Genomic DNA, 22,364 nt, shown 5'->3' with positions numbered 1-22,364 from the left:
GCTGGAGTGCAATGACTCGATGTCGGCTCACTGCAACCTCTGCTTCCCAGGTTCAAGTGATTCTCCTGCCTTAGCCTCCCGAGTAGCTGGGATTACAGGGGCGTGCCACCATGCCTGGCTAATTTTTTTTTTGTATTTTTAGTAGAGATGGGGTTTCACCAGGTTGACCAGGATGGTCTCGAATTCCTGACCTCAGATGATTTGCCCCCCTCGGCCTCCCAAAGTGCTGGGATTACAGGTGTGAGCCACTGCGCCTGGCTGGATCGAAGGATTTCTGAGTTGGCTGTCAGCCCTGCTGAGGGGTGGTGGGCAGCATGTGGGGGGTGCTCTCCTCTCTTTATCCACAGGGCTTCCCCTGTTTTCTGAAACAGACATGGGGCTTGCTGTAAGGTTTTCTCAGAAGAAATAACCCGCTGCTCAGAGAGGGCGGTGTGGGGGCCGAGGGGAGGGGCACTGGGAGAGGCTGCAGCCCGCACGGCTTGCCCCACCTTTGGGTTGGGTGTGACTGGGATAGGGGGGATGTCCTGAGTGTGTTACCGTCTGGGGGCTGCTGGGACAGGGGAGGGGAATGGAAAAGAGATGGTTGGAGATGCCTTTGCACGTCTGCAGGTCAGCTGCAAGTCTGCATAGGATGACCTTGTAGGAGTTACGTTATCTGCCTCGAGGCAGAGTGGCTGCTTTTTCCTATTTTAGGGGCCTAAGACGTGAAACTGGCTGGACACAGTGGCTCACGCCTGTAATCCCAGCACTTTGGGAGGCAGGTGGATCACCAGGTCAGGAGATTGAGACCATCCTGAGGTGAAACCCCATCTCTACTAAAAATACAAAAAATTAGCCAGGCATGGTGGTGGGCGCCTGTAATACCAGCTACTCCGGAGGCTGAGGCAGGAGAATTGCTTGAACCTGGGAGGCGAAGGTTGCAGTGAGCCGAGATTGTGCCACTGCACTCCAGCCTGGGCGACAGAGCAAGACTCTGTCTCAAAAAAAAAAAAAAAAGAAAAAAAGGAAATTAAACTTAACTGCTCTAAATTTACTTTAACTGTTTGGAGCTTTCTGCGCCGAAATTAACAAAGGTGTTGCAGATGGATCTGAACAGAGCAGCTGATTGTGCCTGGCAGCTGTGTCCCCACCTCCCATGGACAGGTGTGTGGTGGCTGAGATTTAATACCGTGTTTTATAAGGTGCAAATTTAATGAGCTGTTATTTCTAAGCAACATAAACTGACGGCACGAACACTATAATTTTGTGCCCAGTGGGTTTGTACACTGGGATTAAATGCATCCATAATTCCTGGTGCCCGTCGGAGACACCCAGGTGTCCTGTCCTTAGAGCTCAATCAGGGAAGCTGGCTGGCCCAGGGTCAGGGAGGAGGCCCTGGTGTGTGGCTGCGGTTTGCTGAGCGGGTGTGACCCCAGTTGTCCTTGTAACGAGCTGTCTTTCTCTGGCTGCTCACAAAGCATGTTTTGTGAGTGGAAAGGAATGCAGGAGTCATGAATTTCTTTCTGAGTCTTTTGCGGAGGAGGAGGAGTGGACTGTTCATTTGTACAATTGCCCGACCCAGCCTCCAGACCCGTGTGTGTGTATGTGTGCGTGTGTGTGTATATGTGTATGTGTGCCTGTGTGTATGTATGTGTGTGTGTGCATGTGTGTTTGTGTTTATGTGTATGTGTGTATGTGTGTGTGTATTTGTGTGTGTGGTGTGCCATTCTAGCCTCTGAAGGCTGGGGGACTAGCAAGTCATTTTCCACAAGAGGCCAGGGCAGTCCTAGGGCATCAGATGTTGCATGCCTGACTATAGCACCAAAAGTCATTGTGACCTTTTCCCAACAATGACTTCATTTTATGGCCTGCCACCTGCTGCCATGCCACTCTTGTCACTGTCTGGCCACCTCAGACCCCATGTGCACTCACCCCTGGCCGAGTGCACTCATAGTCCAGCAAACTGGCCGTGCATGTCTGCTCCCCCAGCCAGGCGGTCACCCCACAGCTGCCCACCCATCGCACTGGGCCAGATTCTGGCTGCACACTCCAAACTGGTGATCAGTTAGCGGCCTGGGATTTTATTTAAAGCTGTGGTCACACTGTGGCAGCTCTGTAGCCTGCCCCTCACCGTTTAGAGGTCTCTGCCCACATGTTGTCTTGTTTGATTCTTGCAACACTTTTGGGAGGCAAATGATGAGGCCAGGAGATTGACTGGGCCCATTTTACTGATGAAGAAACTGAGGCCCAGAGGACGTAAGTGACTTGTAGAGGATGACAGTTGAGGGAGATGAACCAACAGCCAGATCTTAGAGAGTAGAGGCTCTGTTAGGAATTCCTTTCAGAGTGGACAGATGCAAGTCTGTTTCCTGAGAGTGTGTTGAGGTGAGATGTTGGCTTGTCGGGGGAGCCTCTAGTTCCTGTTCCGGATGAGACCCTCAACTTTCAAAACCATCACCCTCTCCTCTCCTGTACCCCAGGTACAGATGAGATTGAGGTACAGAGAGGGGCCATGACTTGCCCAGGGTCACACACAGCTAGAAACAGAGCTGGGGTCTGACCGTTTCCCATTTTTTTTTATCTTTTGAGACTGGGTTTCGCTCTGTAGCCCAGGCTGGAGTGCAGTGGTGTGAATATGCTTCTCTGCAGCCTCAACCTCCCAAAGTTCAAGTGATTCTCCCACTTCAGCCTCCTGAGTAGCTAGGATAATAGGCGCTCACCACCACACCCAACTAATGCTTTGAATTTTTTGTCGAGACGAGGTCTCACTGTGTTACTGAGGCTAGTCTCGATCCACCCGCCTCGGCCTCCTAAAGTGTAAGGATTACAGGCGTGAGCACCACACCTAGCCTGGTTCCCTCCATTTTTTTTTTTTTTTTCTTTTTTGAGACATTGTCTCGCTCTGTCGCCCAGGCTGGAATGTAGTGGTGGAATCCCAGCTCACTGCAACCTCCGCCTCCTAGGTTCAAACCATTCTCCTGCCTCAGCCTCCCGAGTAGCTGGGACTACAGGCATGTGCCACCACTCCTGGCTAATTTTTATATTTTTAGTAGAGGCGGGGTTTCACCATGTTGGTCAGGCTGGTCTTAAACTCCTGACCTCAGATGATCCACCTGCCTCAGCCTCCTAAAGTGTTGAGATTACAGGCGGGAGCCACCGCGCCCGGCTATTCTCATTCTTGATGTGGCCCCTCCTCCTTTTCTGCCATGAGAATACCGGGCTGAATTGATGGCACTCAGTGTTGCAATGCCGGTCAGACAGCACGTGGTGATGCGGCACGTCCGGTTACAAGTTCTTAGAGTGGATTCCCCTGGGAGGTGTCCTTGACCTGGCTGCCCCATGCTCCTTCCTCAGCCGTTTGTTTAATATCTGCGTGGCCTGTCCTGTCTTCACAGACAAGCCTGGGGAGGGCTTCTGCTCAGGCCTCTCTGGGAATCTGGGAGGCACCCAGTGATGCCCCTGTGACCTGTGGCTCCCAGTGTGTCCCCCTCTGGGCTGACCCATGTCTTGGGCTCCAGGTGGATCAGCTCAAGCTCAAGGTGAGTCGGCTGGAGGAAGAGTGTGCACTGCTGCGAAGGGCCAGGGGGCCGCCTCCTGGGGCGGAGGAGAAGGAGAAGGAGAAGGAGAAGGAGCCGGACAACGTGGACCTTGTCTGCGAGCTGCGTGCTGAGAACCAGCGGCTGACGGCGTCACTGCGGGAGCTGCAGGAGGGCCTGCACCAGGTACCAGGGCCAGGGCTCATGGGCATGGGGGTTGTGGGGGTTAGGAGGGTCTGCAGCTGGTACGAGGGCTGGGGCTTGTGGGCACAGAGGTGGGGCGGGGTCAGATCCGGAAACCAGGCCCTCTTGCTGCTCACTCATCCTCCCAAGGCCTGGGAAGCTGAGGATTTCAGAATGAGGAATTTGAGATCTGGTTGGAGTCCCGGCAGCCTCTTGCCTGAAGCTCTGAGCTGAGGGCCCTTAGCACGTGGCTGTCTCTGGATGCCTGGTCTGGGGTGTGTGAGCAGCCTCCAGAAGGCCCCCGAACTCCCTAAAACTGTCCACTTGATTTTGAGTGTGAGCATTTTTCTGGGGAAAGGGTCCCAGCTTTGATCGGATTTGTAGAGGGTGTGGTCTGGTGGTCCAGGCTTGCTTCATGTCCTGTGGCAGGTCAGTGGCAGGTCAGCGGCTGCATGGGCCTGATCTTGGCCATTGTTCCATGCAGGAAGTGGGGGATGGGAGCTAGTGCCTTTCCTGGGGTTGGGGCACTTGGCTGGGTATGGTTCTGGGGGCAGGATCTTAGGTCCAGGGTCTACCTGTTTGGGCCAGGCTCAGCCCCTTGAAGACCCCCAGTCATGGGGGGCGGGTAGGCCTTGGAAGTGGCCGTTGTCTGCTGCCCCGGATGCTGGGTGAGGGCCAGAGCATGACTTTGCGCCTGGTGCTTGCTTAGGAATCAGATCCTGGCTGAACTTGTCCAGCCACACCCTCATCCACTTAGCTTATTTGCACCCCAGATGCTCTCTGGAGGGTGGGGAGGGCTGGCGGGGCCACGCCCACTCTGCAGAGCGGGAGATGGAGATCCAGAGAGGTCAAGGCCCCAGGCCAGCATGGCAGAGCTGGTCAGGTGGGTTTGGAGAGCTGCATGTCCCCTTCCTCCCCATGCCTAGGGTGGGCCCTGAGCCAGACCCTGAGGTGGCCCTGCCCTGCGATCCCCAGGAAGCGAGCCAGCCGGGGGCCCCGGGCTCTGAGCGAATCCTGCTGGACATCCTAGAGCATGACTGGAGGGAGGCGCAGGACAGCAAGCAGGAGCTGTGCCAGAAGCTGCACGACGTGCAGGGGGAGCTGCAGTGGGCCGAGGAGCTGCGAGACCAGGTGGGGCCCTACCCGTGCTCTGCCCCTGGTTGGGGAGGGTGTCAGGCAGGGCCTGCGTGCTCACGCCTTCCCTGAGCATCCACTTCACGCGGGCGCTGTGCTGAGAACTGTGTTCATTCATTCTCGGATATTGATGGAGGCACACCTTCACTGTGCTTGAGACGCCGCAGTGAGCAAAACAAAGGTGCCTGCTCCCTTAGGGGGAACTCCAGCAGGGGAGGCTGGCAGTACCTGAGACACACAGTCCCACGTCAGCTATTTCCTGCAGCTGAAGGCAATGAGCACCGTGGGAGATGCAGAGCTGGGGAAGGGGCCGGTTTTGGCTTCAGTGGGGAGGCCAAGGGTGGCTGGCTGGGTGAAATGATGATCATTCTTCTCATTTTACAGATTAGGCAGTTGAGGGCCTGGGAGGTAAAGTCAGTGGCTCAGACCACTCCACTGGGCAGGAGGGGACTTGTTTTGGGTCTCAGGCTCGGGGAGAGCGTCTCTCACTGGCGCTCCCGGGCACCTGCTGGTGAGATTTCTTGTGGTCCCCAGCCCTGTGGTCTGACCCCGCCCGTGCTGCCCTCAGTACCTGCAGGGGATGGAAGACCTGCAGCTGAAGCACCGCACACTGCAGAAGGACTGTGACCTGTACAAGCACCGCATGGCCACTGTCCTGACTCAGCTCGAGGAGATCGAGAAGGAGCGGGACCAGGTGAGCCCGGCCTGCTGTGTGCCAGGCCCTCAGCCAGGTGCTAGTTCTCATGTGGGGGGAGACGAGGAGGAATGGAGGGGACTAGAATGGTAGAAAGAGACGTGAGCAGCTCCCTGGTGGGTTAGGATGGGGCACGTAGGCGGCAGGGAGACAGACGGGGACCTGGAGCCCTTGAGATACCAACCTGACACCCTGGAGCCGCCGGCCTCATCTCAGCTTCCGTGACAGTTACAGAAGCTGACCCTGGTGTCTTCATTTCTGAATCCCTTGTTTTCTCCATCTCAAAGACAAGCTCAGCACAGAGGAGGTGCTTAGAAGCAGCTGCTGATGAAGAAATGCCTCAAAGTTTTGCCTCTCAGTCCCTGGGCACTATGACCCTTGTCTCCTGCCAAGGTTGTGGGGTGTGCTGAGGACCTCCGGCCAGTGCCACCAGGCCCCAAGCCTCCTGGTGTGAGGCTCCATGTGCAGCAGGGGCGGGCAGGAGGTTTTTGTCCTTGACCAAGTGTGAATTCCACTGGAAGAGTTGAAGTCTACATATTACTATTAGGATTACTTTTGAGACTGGGTCTAGCTTTGTCGCCCAGGCTGGAGTGCAGGGTTTGATCTCAGCTCACTGTGGTCTCTGCCTCGTGGGTTCAAATGATTCTCCTGCCTCAGCCTCCCAAGTAGCTGGCATTACAGGCATGTGCCACCATGCCTGGCTAGTTTTTGTTTCTTTAGTAGAGGGAGGGTTTCATCCTATTGACCAGGCTGGGCTCAACCGATCCATCCCCCTCAGCCTCCCAAAGTGCCGCGATTACAGGTGTGAACCACCTTGCTTAGCCGAAGTCTATATATTAGAAATGGCCTCAGGATCCCCTGGCAGGCTTCAAAATGCAAATCTGGGGCTTCATTCTCTGGACATTCTGATTCAGGTGTCCGGGGTGGGCCTCAGGAATCTGCATTTTATGGGGCTCCCCTCAGCTCTAAGGCCGTGGGTGACAGGTGACAGAGCCCCTGGTCTTCACTGTGGATGCAATAGGCTGGGTTTGACTCAGCTTCTCCACCGACTGGGATGCCGTGAGTAAAGCCCCTGGCACACAGCACGTCTCATGGAAAGGTTTTCAGTTCTTGGTGAAATGGTGAGAGCCGGGATCGTGCAAATGGACTTCCTGATTTAAATCCCAGCTCTGTCCCTCCAGGCTTAGTTTCCCCAATCTGCAGAACAAAAATAATATTAATAGTATCTAACGTAGCCAGTTTGTGTGAAGATATTTAAATAAGCTGATACTGAGCTCAGGGCCCGGTACACAGTGCTCAGTAAGTGATAGCTGCCGTTCTCGTTACTGTCCCCATTCTCCAAGTCATAGGCCCGGACAGCTGGGCCAGGGTGGCTCCTTCAGCTGCTGCCTCCCTTCCCCCCACCCTAGGCCATCCAGAGCCGTGACCGGATCCAGCTGCAGTACTCACAGAGCCTCATTGAGAAGGACCAGTACCGCAAGCAGGTGCGGGGCCTGGAGGCAGAGCGCGATGAACTGCTGACGGCGCTCACCAGCCTGGAGGGCACCAAGGCTCTGCTGGAGGTGCAGCTGCAGCGGGCCCAGGGTGGCACCTGCCTCAAGGTGAGCGGGTCAGGATTGTGGGGGTCCTGGCAGGAGCTCTTGGCCAGGGCTGGGAACGTGCCAGCTCTGGTGGGAGACCTCAGCCAGGGGAGGAAGCTTGGGGGAAGTGGGAAGAGCCCTTAGTTAGGGGTGGGAACTGGGACCCAGGGTGGGCTGGGTTTGGGCTGGTAAGCCGGGGGGGTGGGAGGGAAAGGTACATGTTGGTCTCTGAGTTTCTGGAGTTGCTCCTGGGACACGAAGGGTAGTTTGGAGCTGGTCTTTGCATTTAGCTGGGGAAGCCTGGCTGCCCGGGGTCCTGTGTGCATGTTGGAATGCCAAACGTGGGCCTCAGAGACCAGCTAGTTAGGACTAACATGGGCATAAGCATCCCTCAGAGACCAGCTGGTCTAATCCTCTCATCGGACAGGGCCCAGAGAGGGTCGGGGGCTTGCCCAAGGCCACACAGCCAGCTGGCATTGGAGCTGGAGTCCCAGAGCCTTTGTACATTGGACCATGGTCCTCAGGCTGCTTCTGGGAGCTCTGATTTTTCCTTTTTTCTTTTTTTGAGATAGAGTCTCGATGTGTCGCCCAGGCTGGATGTCAGGTTCAAGCTATTCTCAGCCTCCCTAGTAGCTGGGATTACAGGCACCTGCCACCAGGCCCAGTTAAGTTTTTTGTATTTTTAGTAGAGACGGGGTTTCAGCTGGTTTCACACTCCTGACTTCAAGTGATTCTTCAGCTTCGGCCTCCCAAAGTGCTGGGATTAGAGGCGTGAACGCCTAGCCTGCTTTTTCTTATTTTGAGTTGCCTGACAATGAACTCTGCAGGCCTGGTTTTGAAGCACTAGGGTCTGGGGGAATGGAAGTAAGCATGAATCCCTGACTTTTTTTTTTTTTTTTTGAGACAGTTTCACTCTTGTTGCCCAGGCTGGCATGCGATGCCACGATCTTGGCTCACTGCAACCTCCCTCTAGCGGTTTCAAGAGATTCTCCTGCCTCCCGAGTTGCTGGGATTGCAGGCCTGTGCCACCACGCCCAGATAATTTTGTATTTTAAGTAGAGACAGGGTTTCTCCTTGTTGTCAGGCTGGCCTCGAACTCCTGACCTCAGGTGATCCACCCACCTCAGCCTCCCAAAGTGCTGGGATTACAGGCGTAAGCCACTGTGCCCAGCCTGATGACTTTTTTTTAAACCTCCAGTTGGCTTTTTTGCGGTTAGGTAGAGACAGAGTCCCTTTTCATGCCCAAGAGGCCCTGCAGATGAGGTTCCTGTTGTCCTCTAGCCGGGTTCTATGGGTTTTAGCCTTTTAACTGGAATGCATCACAGTGCTGCCTCAGGGCTATTGCACATGCTGTTCCTCTGCCTGGCCCATCCCAGCTGGACCTGCTTAGCACCTGTATACCCTCGGGCTCTCAGTTCAAACCCTACTTTCTTTGGAAAGTACTTGGGCCCCAGGCTGGAGGGGTCTTTGTGTGTTTTCTGTGCCCGGCAGCTTCCTTCTGCTGTCGTCTCAGCTTGGCGTTATTTTGTTCCCGTGTCTGCTGATTGACAGTTTGTCTCTTCTAGGCTGTGAACTCCCTGAGGACAGGGATCTGTCCCGTGCTGGCACATGGCAGGCAGTCAGGAAAGGCCTGTGGCTGGCTTGGGCCTGGCACTGCTCACCTTCTTCTTCTCCTCTCCCTCTTCTAGGCCTGCGCCTCCTCCCATTCCCTGTGCTCCAACCTCAGCAGCACTTGGAGCCTGAGCGAGTTCCCCTCCCCTCTGGGAGGCCCAGAGGCAACTGGGGAGGCCGCTGTCACAGGGGGATCTGAGCCTCACCCCTCGGTAAGACACCTGCCCCATCCCAAATAAAGGGGTACGCTGCTATGACATTATTACTAAGGCAGAGAGTGCTTTCTGAAGGCTCCATTTCACAGGTGAGGACACCGAGGCGCAGGGAGGCCAAGTACTTTATTGAAGCTCACCCAGAGCCAGTTCCTTGCCGGGGCTGGGTGCTGGGAGAGCTGGGGAGCCACTGTACACTGTGACCTTGCAGAGCCCACTCCTCTGCCCTGGGCCCTGCTCCTCATCTGTGGAAGGGGCACAAGCCAGGTGTGCTGAGGACTGGGAAGGTGACCCAGGCCCTGTCATGGCATCGCAGGAGGAGACCACAGACAGTGAAAGGGAGATCAACCGGCTCTCCATCCTGCCCTTCCCGCCCAGTGCCGGCTCCATCCTCCGCCGGCAGCGTGAGGAGGACCCGGAACCCCCTAAGAGGTGAGATGGCTGGAGATAGCAGCAGCAGACGCCCAGGGAGGTGGGGCTACTGTTTCCCGAACAGCCACCTCTCAGAATCTGCAATGCCAGAGTCAGGTCCAGGCAGTCACCTCCCTTTATTGCCCTCAGGTGGCAGGAGCTCTGGAAACCCAGGCCCTGTGAGTCACGGGGTGACCGAGGTCAGGGTTAAAACAAGGCCAATAGGCAGAGTGAACTCAGCCCTAGCCTGGCAGGAGAGTCACTGGAGGTCAAGCCTTGAAGATCCTGTACCCAAGGAGAAGCTTGATGCTTCAGGACTAGGGGACGTGGAGAATGGTTCAAGGTGTCAGGGACCTTGGGCAAGAAAGCCAGGCCCCAGGTTTGGGCATCAGCAGCAAATAGGGACCAGAAAAACCAAGGGACAGCCTCTGATGGCAAGACCAAGGGTGGGAGATACCTGCCTCCTGGGCATGTTCCCTGTCACCGTTTCCCCCTTGTAAGTAGCCCTTGATTTATCCCTTTACCGGTGAGGGGCTGGGCGCTGGGAGGCTGTGATCAGGATCGTCTTGGTCTGTGTGGGTCTGTCCCAAGGGGGTGTCTGATGAAGAGATCATGGTTTAATTTAGGAGGTGTACCTGGGAGCCACAAACCACAAAGGTGGCAAAGGAGGGTGAGATGAGGGGGTGAGAGATCAGGGGAGGCTTCTAGGAGGAGGTGGCATTGAAAGAGCTGGCTTTGAAGGGCATGCCAGGGCATTCGGGGTTGAACAACAATGGACAGAGACCAGGACATTAACTTCTTGCCCTGTGAGTTTAGGAGAGCCAGGTGGCATGGGTGCCCTGTGCCTGGGACCCCACCTTGAGTCTAGCCTGCATTTGCTTGGTGGCTGTGAGACCTTTTTCTGGTGTGGGGGCAGGACGAGGGGGCAAGGCAGAGTGCCCACCGTGCCTCACCTCCTGCCCCCTCCCTGCCCTTTCTCTGCCCAGGTCCTTCAGCAGCATGTCAGACATCACAGGTAACAGCCCTTGAGCTCCATGGGGAGGGCTCATCCGGGGGCGGGGGAATGGCTTTGCAGCCCACCTGGAGTCTGTGCGACCTGCCCTACCCTTGGCCTGTATCCCCTTCCCTGAAGCCCCACTGTGGCCCCTGCCAGGCAGAAAGGCTGTGCCTGGGAGGCCCCTGGGGCCTTTGGTTCTGGCCTCTCACCCTGAGCCAAGTCCTGGCCCTCACTTCTCTTCCTGGCTGTGATGTATGAGGCTCTTCAGTTCTGGGCCACCTTTCACCCTCTTCCGGGAAACTGCGGGATCAGCCTGGTGGGCCCTGACCTATCTCTGAGCCCATGTGGGTCTGATGTGCTTCTGGGTCAAACCTGCCAAGGCCCTCGGGTCCTGGGCTGGAGGGGTGTCTGTCCCAGTCATGGACCCTGGCTGCCCCTGTTTCCTGGTCCTAGACCCCTGAACCTCATTCTTCTTTCCCAGGGAGTGTGACACTTAAGCCCTGGTCCCCTGGCCTCTCTTCGTCGTCCTCCTCCGACAGCGTGTGGCCTTTGGGAAAGCCGGAAGGCCTCCTGGCGCGGGGCTGTGGCCTGGACTTCCTTAACAGGTACTGCGGCTGCCTGCAGTGGGTGGAGCCAGGGAGACTGAGAGGGAACAGGGGCAAGGTGGGAGGAGAAGCTGCCTCACCCCTGTTTTATGCAACTGCTGGAAGATGAAGGTCCATAGACAGGGACAGCCCTTGGATTCAAATCCTGCTGCCACTATTGATTGTCCCTGTGACCTGGGCTGGTCCCTTCACCTCTCTGGGCCTCTGTTTCCTCAGTGCTAAAGGGAGATGACCCTTTTTGCACGTGGGTCTTTTGAGGGCTCTGCTCACATAAGCAAAGCCCCCAGCTCTGCCAGACCTGCAGCAGGTGCTCAGTCAAAGTTACTTACAAGCTGTCCTTGTCTCAATGTCTTGCCTATCCTGAGTCCCTGGGACTGAGCCACCCAGCAAAGCTTCATGCTGTGGGTGGGCTGGGACTCCCTGTGACTGGGCCAGCCATGGGCCGGTAACAGGAGTCACAAAACCCATTAGTGCAGAGTGTGCACTGCAGGCCACGTGCTGGGTGCGTGGCCGCTGTTCAGACTTGCCAGTGGATCTCAGGAGGGCTGGGGCACAGCGGGGGCCGCACTGCCACTGTGGTCTTGGGACTCAGCTGGGAGGAGAGAGCAGGTAGGGAGAGCATCCGGTGGCTGGAGGGGGAGCGAGGGGGAGGGCGTCCTGAGTCAGGCTGGGAGAGTGCGGACTTTGGCTTGTAGACTCTGGGAACCCTGGGAGGGTTTAGTTATTAACTGTAAGGCCAGCTGCTGGCTGTTTTACAGCATGCCCTTTCTCCTGGGAGGAGGCATAATTATGATGATCTCTGTTTTTTTTTTGAGACGGAGTTTCACTCTTGTTACCCAGGCTGGAGTGCAATGGCGGGATCTCCGCTCACCGCAACCTTCGCCTCCTGGGTTCAAGCAATTCTCCTGCCTCAGCCTCCCGAGTAGCTGGGACTACAGGTGTGCGCCACCATGCCCGGCTAATTTTTGTATTTTTAGTAGAGATGGGGTTTCATCATGCTGGCCAGGATGGTCTCGATCTCTTGACCTCGTGATCCACCCACCTCGGCCTCCCAAAGAGCTAGGATTATAGGCGTGAGCCACTGTGCCCGGCTAATGATCTGTTTTATAGAGGCTCAGAGAGGTTAAGCAACTTACCCAGGATCACACAGTTGGGAAGCACCAGGTCTGGGTTCACAGTGACCTGATTGGACTTGGGTTTTGCAAAGGGCGTCAGAAGCACAGACTGTCAGCGCTGGAATGTGACGGTGTTGGGTGCAGAGGGACAGGTCACACAGCAGATCAGTATAGCATAGGACCAGGGCCTCCGAAGCAGCTTGGTCAGCCCAGTGTCCACCCAGGCCCTGCCCCCACCTGACCCCCGGCAGTGGGCCTAGCGAGACATTGTTTCTGCCTGAGCAGGACGTGCTTCTCGGGAAAGGGGTGGAGGCGTCTCCCTTCCTGCCCGCCTCAGCCCTTCCTCCCTTCCTCCAGTTTGGGCTGCAGCAGGGGTCCTGGCTGCTGTCCCGGGGGCGCCAGGATGCAGCCAGGGAGCAAGAGCCTCTGTCCCTGCCCCGCCCAGGCCCCGCGATCACATGGGGCCACTTCTGCTGCCCGTGCTGTTCCTGGGGAGGAGAGGGGTTCCTGGGGAAGAACACAGGCTGGGGAGGGCATGGAGGTGGTGGACAGAGAGGGAGAGAGAGAGGGACGGAGGCGGACAGGCAGAGGGGAGATGAGGGTGTGGACAGGGCCCTGGTTGGGGTAACTTGTGTGTCTCCTGGGGGTGTCTTATGGTGAGGTGGGAAGAGCAGGCTTTGGTGCCAGCACTTGCTACTGTGGGACCGTGGGCAAGTCTCTGAATTTCCCAGTGCCTCAGTTTCCTGCTCTATAAAATGGGCTCCAGTAGTGCCTGTCCCCTGGGTCACTAGGTGGGGGGTCCCAGTCTCCCTTCTAGAACGCTCAGAACACGCACAGTGGACATCAGCACACGCTGGCTCTTTGCCATGATGACTGCTGCCGTTGCGGTTTAGCCCCCAGAGCAACTTTGCAAGGCTGGAATTTTAACCTGGTTACACAGACCAGGACACTGAAGTTCCATCAGTTAGACATTGCTCCCAAGTCACAGGCCCCTCGGAGCCGATTGGGGATTCCGATGTGCCTTCCCTTATCTTAGCTGCTGGAGCTCTCGCGCCTGCGTCGTGCGCCCACTGTGCGCCGGGCTGCTGGAGCTCTCGCGCCTGCGTCGTGCGCCCACTGTGCGCCGGGCTGCTGGAGCTCTCGCGCCTGCGTCGTGCGCCCACTGTGCGCCGGGCTGCTGGAGCTCTCGCGCCTGCGTCGTGCGCCCACTGTGCGCCGGGCTGTTGGAGCTCTCGCGCCTGCGTCGTGTGCCCACTGTGTGCCCACTGTGTGCCGGGCTGTTGGAGCTCTCGCGCCTGTGTCATGCGCCCACTGTGCGCCGGGCTGCTGGAGCTCTCGCGCCTGCGTCGTGCGCCCACTGTGCGCCGGGCTGCTGGAGCTCTCGCGCCTGTGTCGTGCGCCCACTGTGCGCCGGGCTGCTGGAGCTCGCGCGCCTGTGTCGTGTGCCCACTGTGTGCCCACTGTGTGCTGGGCTGCTGGAGCTCTCGCGCCTGTGTCGTGCACCCACTGTGTGCCGGGCTGCTGGAGCTCTCTCTCCTGTGTCGTGCGCCCACTGTGTGCCGGGCTGTTGGAGCTCTCGCGCCTGTGTCGTGTGCCCACTGTGTGCTGGGCATCATGCTGGGGATTTTCTCTCCTTTTTCCCATTTTCTGCCCATCTCTTGCCCTCAGCCTCTCTGCCCTGCCCTTTCCAGCTCTTGGAGCCTGGGAGGGGATGATGGCTAGTCAGGGACTGGGGCAGGCCAGGGTCAGGCTGACAGATAGCCGGGTGAGGGACAGCAAGGGAGAGCATATGAGCCAAGTGAGGTGCTGGGTGAGAGGGGCAGGGCATGGAGAGCACTGGAGGGTTTCGGGGTGCCGTCTCCCCAGCATAGCCCTGCCACTGCCCCTGCTCGTTCACGTGGACCCAGGGGATCTCTGACACCTTCCTTGCAAAGAGAGTGTTACTATAAGTCATTGCCTGGCTCCATGGCCCACTGGCTGTGCCGTTCTTGGCAAGTTAACTTTCCTGTGTTTCAGTTTTCCTTACCTCAACCTTTGGGTTGTCAGGAGGATTGACTGAGGTGATTTGTGTGGCATGCGTCAGTCTCAGCATCAGGTCCCTCACCTGGTACCAAGCAGGCACGAAGACTACTCAGAGATCGCCCTGGGTGACACTCACTGAGGCCATGTGGTCCATCACTGCTCAGAGCTGGCCGAGCTGGTAGACTTGCCTGTTCCTGTGTGCCTGACATGACCTGACTGGGGAGGGGCTGGGAGCCATCACCTGCTGGCTAGGGATGCTGTGCTTCTCAGCACCCACAGGCAGGTGTGGAGGCAGCCAGCTGGTCAGCCAGTCCTGGGAGTGGGGAGCAGGCAGCCCCTCTCCCTGCCGTGTCCTTTCTCTACCCCTCCTGCTTGTCTGCTGAGGCTGGGGTGGGAGGGACCCTCTCTGGACCCTGCTCCTGGCCAACCCCAGGTGGGCTCTGCAGACTCCGAGGAGTGCTGGGAGCGGGTATCCATGTCTGTGGAGGCTCAGAGAAGTCACTGGTCCTTTGGGGAGGTTGGTAGGGGCGTCCTGGAGGAGGGGAACGCCTGAGCTGGGTCTTCAGGGAGCTGCAGGAGTTGTCAAGAGCCTGAAGGTCTGAGGTCAAGGCTGAGGTCAGCCTTGATGCTTCCATTGCAGAGGAGAGGTGGGTGGAAGAGGGATTGAGTAGGGGTGGGTGGGGTTGGCAGCAGAGTCTGGGTGCCTTTGCTCACTGGGCTCTGGTCCGGGGAGGCCATGATGGTCAGTTGTCTGTGGGTTTAAAACAGGTGGGGAAACTGAGGCGAGAGAGGTGATTTGTTATGAATCACACCTGATGCCAGTAAATGTCTAGTTTTGTCCAAGCACTTAGTGTCTACTGGGCCCTGTTCTGAGAGCTGCCCATGTCTGAACTCAGCGAGTAGTGAGGGAAGTAGGTGGAGCCAAGGCTCAGCAGCTGAGCAGCCCGGCCGTCTGACCCCAGCGTTCCTGCTGGCGCACTGCGTGCTGCTCTTCTCAGACCATCTGGCCACAACCCACAGTGAGGGAAACCCGGTGCACACGCCTGGAACAAAAGGGTCATGAGATAACAATTGGAAGTACTGGGGCGGTGGTGGGGCGGGGGTAGCCTTCTACTTTCTCTTGCATCACATTATCTAGCTGCGCTGGCCACAACCCAGTAAATGTCAGCACCCACTACGGGCGGGGCCTGCAGTTTGAAGGCCCCGGAGCCCTCTGGTTTCCACCTCTCCCTGCATTATCATCTTTTATTTGTGTCATGTGCCCCCCACACCCACAGAGGTCTGGGGTGCCATTGTCAGCCTTGTGTTATGCATGCGGTAACTGACGCTTAGCAGCTGGCTCATTTGCCCAGGTTAGGGTGCAGTTTGTGCTGGGGTTTGGAGTAGACCGTGTGCTCCAGCCATACAGCCACGGCCAGCATAGCCAGGCTGGGTCTCAGGCCTCCCCCCTTTCCAGGTCACCTCCATGCAGCCAGGACAAGGTGCGCTGAACGTTGCTTCCCACGCCTGGCTCTGTGTCTTACCTGAGGGGGCGGGGCTGCTCCCTACAGCCGTGCCAATTGGGTGAAGCTCTCTGCAGCCTCACCCTCCCCAGGCTGGCAGCAGGGGGCAGTGCAGCTGTGTCTGGGCTGCAGCTGCTGGGGTAGGAGGAGACGCTTTGCCCCGCTGCCTCTCCAGTCGGCACACCTGCCAACCTTGGTCTCCCAACCTCCTCCAGGCCCGGGGGTCTGGCAGGAGACTTGGGGTTCACTTCTCTCTGAGCCTGGCCCCAAGGCCTCACCTTTTCTCATCCAAGAACCCTACCATGATGGGGATTTTGGTGATGTCTTAACTGTCAGTGGTCCCACTGCCCATGGGAGGAAAACCAGACGCCTCTGTTCCATGCCCTTTAAAGGCTGGCTCCAGTTTGTCTTTCCTGGCAGCTGCTTCCCCGGATGTGAAACGAGAATTAGGGCAAGAAGCTCAGCATGGTGTCTGGCGCATGGAAAGCACCCAGGAAGTGCTCGCTGCTACTACTGTTATTCGGTTCTTCCACACATCCTGTATTCTGTCCTCCATACCTTTGCTCTACTTTATTCCTTCAGCCTGGAACTCCATTCCCTCCATCCGTCACCAAAGTGCTTCTGTTCTTCAGCAGGGTATAGCCCAGGCACTTCTTCCGTGGGAAGGCTCTCCTCTCTGCTTCCACTGCTGGCTGTAACCACCTTCAGATCTGTGCCACATGCTAATGGCGACCTCCCATCCCAGACTGTGAGCATAACCAGCTTTTTTTTTTTTGTTTTTGAAATGGAGTTTCACTCTGTCACTCAGGCTGGAGTGCAATGGTGTGATCTTGGCTCCCTGCAACCCCCGCCTCCCGGGTTTAAGCAATTCTCCTGCCTCAGCCTCCCGAGTAGCTGGAATTACAGGTGTCCGCCACCACGCCTGGCTAATTTTTTTGTATTTTTAGTAGAGACAGGGTTTCATTATGTTGGCCAGGCTGGTCTTGAACTCCTGACCTCGTGATCCACCCATTTTGGCCTCCCAAAGTGCTGGGATTACCTGGGATTACAAGCATGAGCCACCATGCCTGGCTGCATAACAAGCTTTTATGAGTCATCTGCTATGTACCAGAGACTGGGTTTGGGCCAGGGATTCAGAGCTGAACAGTATACAGGTTTGGTCCTGAAGGTGTTTGTTCTCACGGAGGAAATGAAAGGGCTGTGGCAAGGCAAAGTTGGAGTGCTCCTGTGGCAGACTCCACCGCACCGTGTGCCCAGGGGTCCAGGGGAGAGGCTGCTTGTGACTTGAGCTTTGAAAGATGAGCAGCATTTCCCAGGTAGAGAAGGTGAGGAAGGGCATTCCAGGCAGAGGGCACAGAAGATGCAGAGGCCTGGGGATTCGAGTCATGGCATACTTGGGGAATGGAATCATTGTGGTTTTCCAAGAATGCTGAACTGAATCCAAGTACTGACTGGACTCTAATTCCCATCTCCTTTCTCGCTTCTCAGGTCTCTGGCTATCCGAGTGTCTGGCCGGAGCCCCCCAGGGGGCCCAGAGCCACAGGACAAGGGCCCAGATGGACTGTCATTTTATGGGGACAGATGGTCTGGGGCTGTGGTGCGGAGGGTGATCTCTGGGCCTGGGTCAGCCAGGATGGAACCGAGAGAGGTGAGGTCCCGCCTCCTGAGCTGGGGGGTGGAGTCAGTGCTTTGGCTCCAGCTGGACGCCCCCTGGTTGGCGGATCAAGATTACTGGGTGGAGCTTCTGGGGATTGGCCAGAGCAGAAGTGGGCTCACTGATTAGCTGCAGTTGCCCTGCTCAGCCAGGGTTAATTGAAGTCTGATTGGGTGTGGGCTGGGAGGTGGGGCCAACTGACAGCACGTTACATCCCTGTGCTTCAACTGGGGAAAGACCTGGATAAGCTGGGTGGGTTGGTGGGGTGTCCTGTGGATGGGAGTGGGTCTGACTGGGCTGGGCATGGCAGTTCCCGAGGGGGCACCATCTGAACTGTGAGGCATGATCACCCCTACACCTGGTGTTCCACCAGCCCCTGGGCTGCTCTACTCTTAGAGGCTCACTTCTTTCCCTCCCTGCCTGGGTTTTCTCCCAGCAAAGAGTGGAAGCTGCTGGTCTGGAGGGGGTGTGCCTGGAGGCTGAGGCCCAGCAGAAAACCTTGCTCTGGAACCAGGGGTCCACACTCCCCTCCCTGATGGACTCGAAGGGTAAGTCTGGCTTGGGAGTTGGAGCTGATGGCCCGAGAGAGGGGTTCCCTAGTCCGTGGTGCATGCTGGGGACCAAGGGCCTGAGAAGGGACTGGCCTTGCCCCGGTTGCCCTTCTCCTGGCTCCCCGTGGCTGCTGCCTCCTTCTATCCCTTCCTCTGTAAGCAGCTTACAGTGAAAGGAGCACTGCATTAGGGGTCCAGAGATGTGGGTTTGAGTCCTGGCTCTGTTCCTAGAGGGTACTGGGCTTGGGCAAGTGCCTGCCCCTTCTGAACCTAAGTCTCTCATTCTAAGAAGGGGAAGGTGAGGTCCTGGAAGCTCAGGCCTCGAGAGGGCCATGTTTGTGGCCCCACCAAGGGCATTCCTGGACCTCACCATCCTCCTCTCGTCCTCCCTGCCCTATCCATGCCCAGCCTGCCAGTCCTTCCATGAGGCCCTAGAAGCCTGGGCGAAGGGGCCAGGGGCCGAGCCCTTCTACATCCGTGCCAACCTCACCCTGCCCGAGAGGGCAGATCCCCATGCCCTTTGCGTGAAAGCCCAAGAGATTCTTCGGCTGGTGGACCCGGCGTACAAGCGGAGGCAGGAATGGTTCTGCACCCGGGTTGACCCCCTCACTCTGCGGGACCTGGACCGGGGCACTGTGCCCAATTATCAGAGGTGACGCAGAGCCAGGAGCCGGGGATGGGGTCCCCCTGGGAGCCAGGCCCAGATGGGGGTGCTCTCCCTCCTCCCACTGTCTCTCACCATTTGAGGAGGAGATGAGAGGCTCTCCTTCCTACACACATGATCCCACTTTCTCCCACAGAGCCCAGCAGCTCCTAGAAGTTCAGGAGAAATGCCTGCCCTCCAGCCGGCACCGAGGCCCCCGCAGTAATGTGAGCATGGCTGGGTGGGCAGTGGGAGGGGGGCCCCAAGGGTGGGGTCCAAAAGGGAGCTAACAAGCTCTGTTCTCTGGCAACCTAGGAAGATACTCCCTCCCTCCTTCCCTGGGGATTTAATTGGTCATCTACTATGTGCCCAGAAAACAGAACAGCAGAGCTCACTGTGCAGGGTAGTTTAGAAATGAGATAAAGCATGCCCAGTATTCAGGAGTACCTTGGCACATAGTAAGCATTTGACAAAACAGCGGTCACATCCCCTTTTCCAACGCCTGGATGGCGGCTGGGCTGCATGTCCTGCTGTGCACACGGGCAAGTGAGGCTCAGAGACATCAGATAAAGGAAGAGCGAGGGCCCAGCCAGGCAGCCTGCGTTGGAGCCCCAGCTCGGCCCCTTACAGCTGTGTGACTTTAGACAATCTCCTGAACCTTCCTTGGGGCTGTTTCCTCATCTGTAAAATGCGAGGGCTGCACCGCCTCTCAGGCTGTCCATGGCGATAGATGGCTTCCGTGAGCTAGTGAGCGTCTGTCATGTCGCAGGCATTCGAGACCGGTCCGGTATTGGTATAATCAGTGCTGTTGTTACTGGTTTCATCAGCTTTCCTACCAAGGCCACATTGCTAATTCACTGGCAGAGACCCTAAAGTTGGCCTCCTATGTGATATTTGGTTCCTCTTGATCTCTGGGCCTCAGTCTCCCCGTCTGTAACTTGGCGGGCAGACCTAAGGCTCCTCCACCAGGCTCGGATGGGCTGGCTTCCCTCGGGCCTCAGAGCTGGTCACCTTTGAGGATGAAAAGGAATTCGTTCCAGGCAGAAGGCACAGAGGCATGGCTGTGTGTGGTGTGCTTGGAGGGTGTTGTTTACAGCAGGTGCAGTTCCCCTGCCTGGGGGACTGTGCTGGGCTCTGGGGAGAACAGGAGAGGGCCTGGTGGAGGAGGGCACCTTTGCTGACCCAGGCTCTTCTGGCAAGCCTGGACCACGGTGGCAGTGGGGCCCACTCAGCCCGGGGTCCCGTTTCCTCCTATCTCCCTGCACCCTCCCAGCTGAAGAAGAGAGCCCTGGACCAACTGCGGCTGGTGAGGCCCAAGCCTGTGGGAGCAGCCGCAGGGGACTCCCCAGAGCAGCCACTGCTGGAGCCCTGTGGAGGTGAGTGTGCGGGCGCAAAGCTGGATCCCGTGTTGCGCCTGGTGGCCAGGAATGTGTGCAGCTGGGTGTCCTGTAGTCTGGGTGGCCCCTTTGGCCTAGAAGGGCCTGTTGTGAGGGTTCAGTGGGGGTCATGCTGGGGGCCTGAGAGACAAGCCCCACCCCCAGCCATGGTGATTGCCAAGGTTGAGGGAGACCCTGCGGGGAGGTGCATGTGGCTGTGACTGTGCGTCTGCACAAACACGGGCCTGTTTTTGTCTCGCAGTGTGTGTGTAGCAGCGCTCCTGACACACGTGTGGTGGCAGGTGCCATGAGGACCCGGGTGGGGGGGCGTTCCCGGAGGCAGTAGGGTGAGGCCTTAGGCCAGACAGGGAGAAGGGGCTGAGGGAGCTCAAATGAGGGAGTAGCAAATCTAGGGCAAGAGGAGCGGGTAGTTGGGGAGGACTTCCTGGAAGAGAGGGAGTTTCCACTGGGGCCTTCAAGGATGAAGAGGAGTTCGTTCCAGGCAGAAGGCACAGAGGCATGGCTGTGTGTGGTGTGCTTGGAGGGTGTTGGGTACAGCAGGTGAGTATTGAGTACCAGCTCTGTCAGGCATTGGGGACGTGACTCCCTGCCCTCATTCAGCTGTCTAATGAGCGGGTAGAGGATCAGATAATCCCGCCTGTGAACACAATTAGAGTGAGGTGTGTAGTGGAGGAGAACTGGAGGCCGTGGAGCACATGCCAGGGCCCTGCTGTCTGGGGACCAGGGAAGGTGAGACCTAGGCTCTGAAGGAGGGCAAGGGTTACCTGGGCTGAGTAGTGCAGGGGTGGGGTTTCCAGTGGCCCCAGGACATGCAAAGTCCCTGTGGTTGGAGGCAGCTGAAGGGAGAGAGGAGGCTGATGGTGTGGGGTCGGTGGCTGGCAGCCTCCCCAGGTGCTCAGGCAGGGCTGCGTCACCCACGTGGAGCAGGTGGCTTTTATTCCTGAGAATCTGGGAGGTCACTGGTGTGTCGAAAGCAGGGGAGTTAACATGATCAGATTTGCTTCTTAAAGCCTCTCTGGCCGCTGGGTGGAGAATGACCTGTAGGGGGCAGGGATGAGGCAGAGGATCAGGCAGGAACCTACTGCCACCGTCCTACTGTGTGCACACACACACGCACTCGTGTAGGAGGAGCAGGACTTAGGAAGGGAGGGGTGGTGGGGGTTTCGGGGTATTGAGGAGTTGCTGCCCTGCCTGCCTGTGCCCTTATCTCTTCTGTGCCCCTCCCCTGCCACAGAGCCAGAGCGCAGCCTCAGACCCTACAGTTTGGTGCGGCCACTGCTGGTGTCTGCCCTGCGGCCTGTGGTGCTGTTGCCCGAGTGCCTGGCGCCCCGGCTCATCCGCAACCTGCTAGACCTGCCCAGCTCCCGGCTGGACTTCCAAGTGTGCCCCGCGGGTGAGACCGTGTGCCCGGGAGGGCTGTGGGGTTTCGGGCAGCCCGATCCACGGACTCTTCATCTCTCCCTCTCTGTTCCCTGTGCAGAAAGCCTCTCTGGGGAGGAACTGTGCCCATCCTCAGCGCCCGGAGCCCCCAAGGCCCAGCCTGCCATCCCTGGGCTGGGCAGCAGGATCCGGGCCATCCAGGAGTCTGTTGGGAAGGTAGGTGCTGGGTGCTGCTGTTCTGGGCTTGAGCGCCAGCGTCTGAGTGCCACCCAGGCTCTGCTGCTCACTGCCAGGGCAACCCTGGGCAAATTCTTTCCCTCCTGTGGTCCTCAGTTTCCTCACCTGGGTGGGAGGGCACAGTTGACTGCCTGCGGGTCCCCCTCAAGGTGTTCTACTGACACAGCTCATCTACACGTTCTTGTCCTTGCACTTGCCACTATCTGGGAGCTGGCGGTCAGCTGTAGGGTGGCGGGTGGGTTTGGGTCAGCTCCATCCTCCAGGTGGGGAGGCCTAAATCCCGAGGGGGAGGTCTGTTCTCCAGGTCGTCCCATGAGCCCAGGTCCCCTGTCTCTCCTTTGGGTTCCTTCTTTGCTGCCAGGGTCCCTGTGGGTGGGGAAGCAGGACTGGCACCTGGGAGGGTGTGATCAGGCACCCATCTAGGGGCAGAGCCTGGGAGGCTGATGTCTCTGGGCCGGGAGTACAGTGTAGCCTCGATCCTCCGAGCAGAAGCACTGCCTGCTGGAGCTGGGTGCTCAGGGTGTGCGGGAGCTGGTGCAGAATGAGATCTACCCCATCGTCATCCACGTGGAGGTGACAGAGAAAAACGTCCGGGAAGTCAGGTGAGGTGGGTGGGTGGCTCATCAGGCAGTGGGCAGTGTGCAGGGCACTCGGACCAGAGCACGTCCTCCTGGAGGATGCCTCCCTCCCTCTCTCCCCTGCCCCATCTGCCGTCTGTCTCTCGTGGGTTATCTGTCTTCACTCTTTCCCCTTAGTCAGAAGCTGCGCATTATGGAACATTAAACGCTTTTGTAGTAGACCCTGGTGGCCTTCTGCTTGCTTGTATCCCTGGCCTGGGCCCCGGCCACTCTCCTCATTTGTTCCCACCCCCAGCTCAGGCAGATACCACCTTTCAGGTCCCCGCTTGCCCGTCGGGAGGGT

The 22,364-nt window shown here is 57.8% G+C and overlaps 1 protein-coding gene across 1 annotated transcript in view; it reads left to right on the top strand.

The window, feature by feature from the left end:
- CARD10 (caspase recruitment domain family member 10) overlaps window positions 1–22,364 on the top strand; it is a 28,846-nt gene that overhangs the window by 5,426 nt on the left and 1,056 nt on the right. Inside the window, exons 4-19 of the mRNA XM_012458908.3 lie at window positions 3,498–3,701; window positions 4,674–4,829; window positions 5,401–5,526; window positions 6,936–7,127; window positions 8,795–8,929; window positions 9,246–9,361; window positions 10,327–10,355; window positions 10,819–10,942; window positions 17,070–17,229; window positions 17,672–17,783; window positions 18,195–18,438; window positions 18,587–18,656; window positions 19,703–19,805; window positions 21,061–21,219; window positions 21,307–21,422; window positions 21,933–22,045. Coding sequence (XP_012314331.2) covers window positions 3,498–3,701; window positions 4,674–4,829; window positions 5,401–5,526; window positions 6,936–7,127; window positions 8,795–8,929; window positions 9,246–9,361; window positions 10,327–10,355; window positions 10,819–10,942; window positions 17,070–17,229; window positions 17,672–17,783; window positions 18,195–18,438; window positions 18,587–18,656; window positions 19,703–19,805; window positions 21,061–21,219; window positions 21,307–21,422; window positions 21,933–22,045 — 2,159 coding nt within the window. The remainder of the gene's footprint in view (window positions 1–3,497; window positions 3,702–4,673; window positions 4,830–5,400; window positions 5,527–6,935; window positions 7,128–8,794; window positions 8,930–9,245; window positions 9,362–10,326; window positions 10,356–10,818; window positions 10,943–17,069; window positions 17,230–17,671; window positions 17,784–18,194; window positions 18,439–18,586; window positions 18,657–19,702; window positions 19,806–21,060; window positions 21,220–21,306; window positions 21,423–21,932; window positions 22,046–22,364) is intronic.

This window comes from Aotus nancymaae, unplaced genomic scaffold (assembly GCF_030222135.1).
Source record: "Aotus nancymaae isolate 86718 unplaced genomic scaffold, 86718_ANA_hifiasm-v0.15.2.pri h1tg000076l, whole genome shotgun sequence".
NCBI classification, from domain to species: domain Eukaryota; kingdom Metazoa; phylum Chordata; class Mammalia; order Primates; family Aotidae; genus Aotus; species Aotus nancymaae.
The sequence above is the reverse complement of the archived record's forward strand: the minus strand, read 5'-3'. Positions and strand labels throughout refer to the sequence as shown.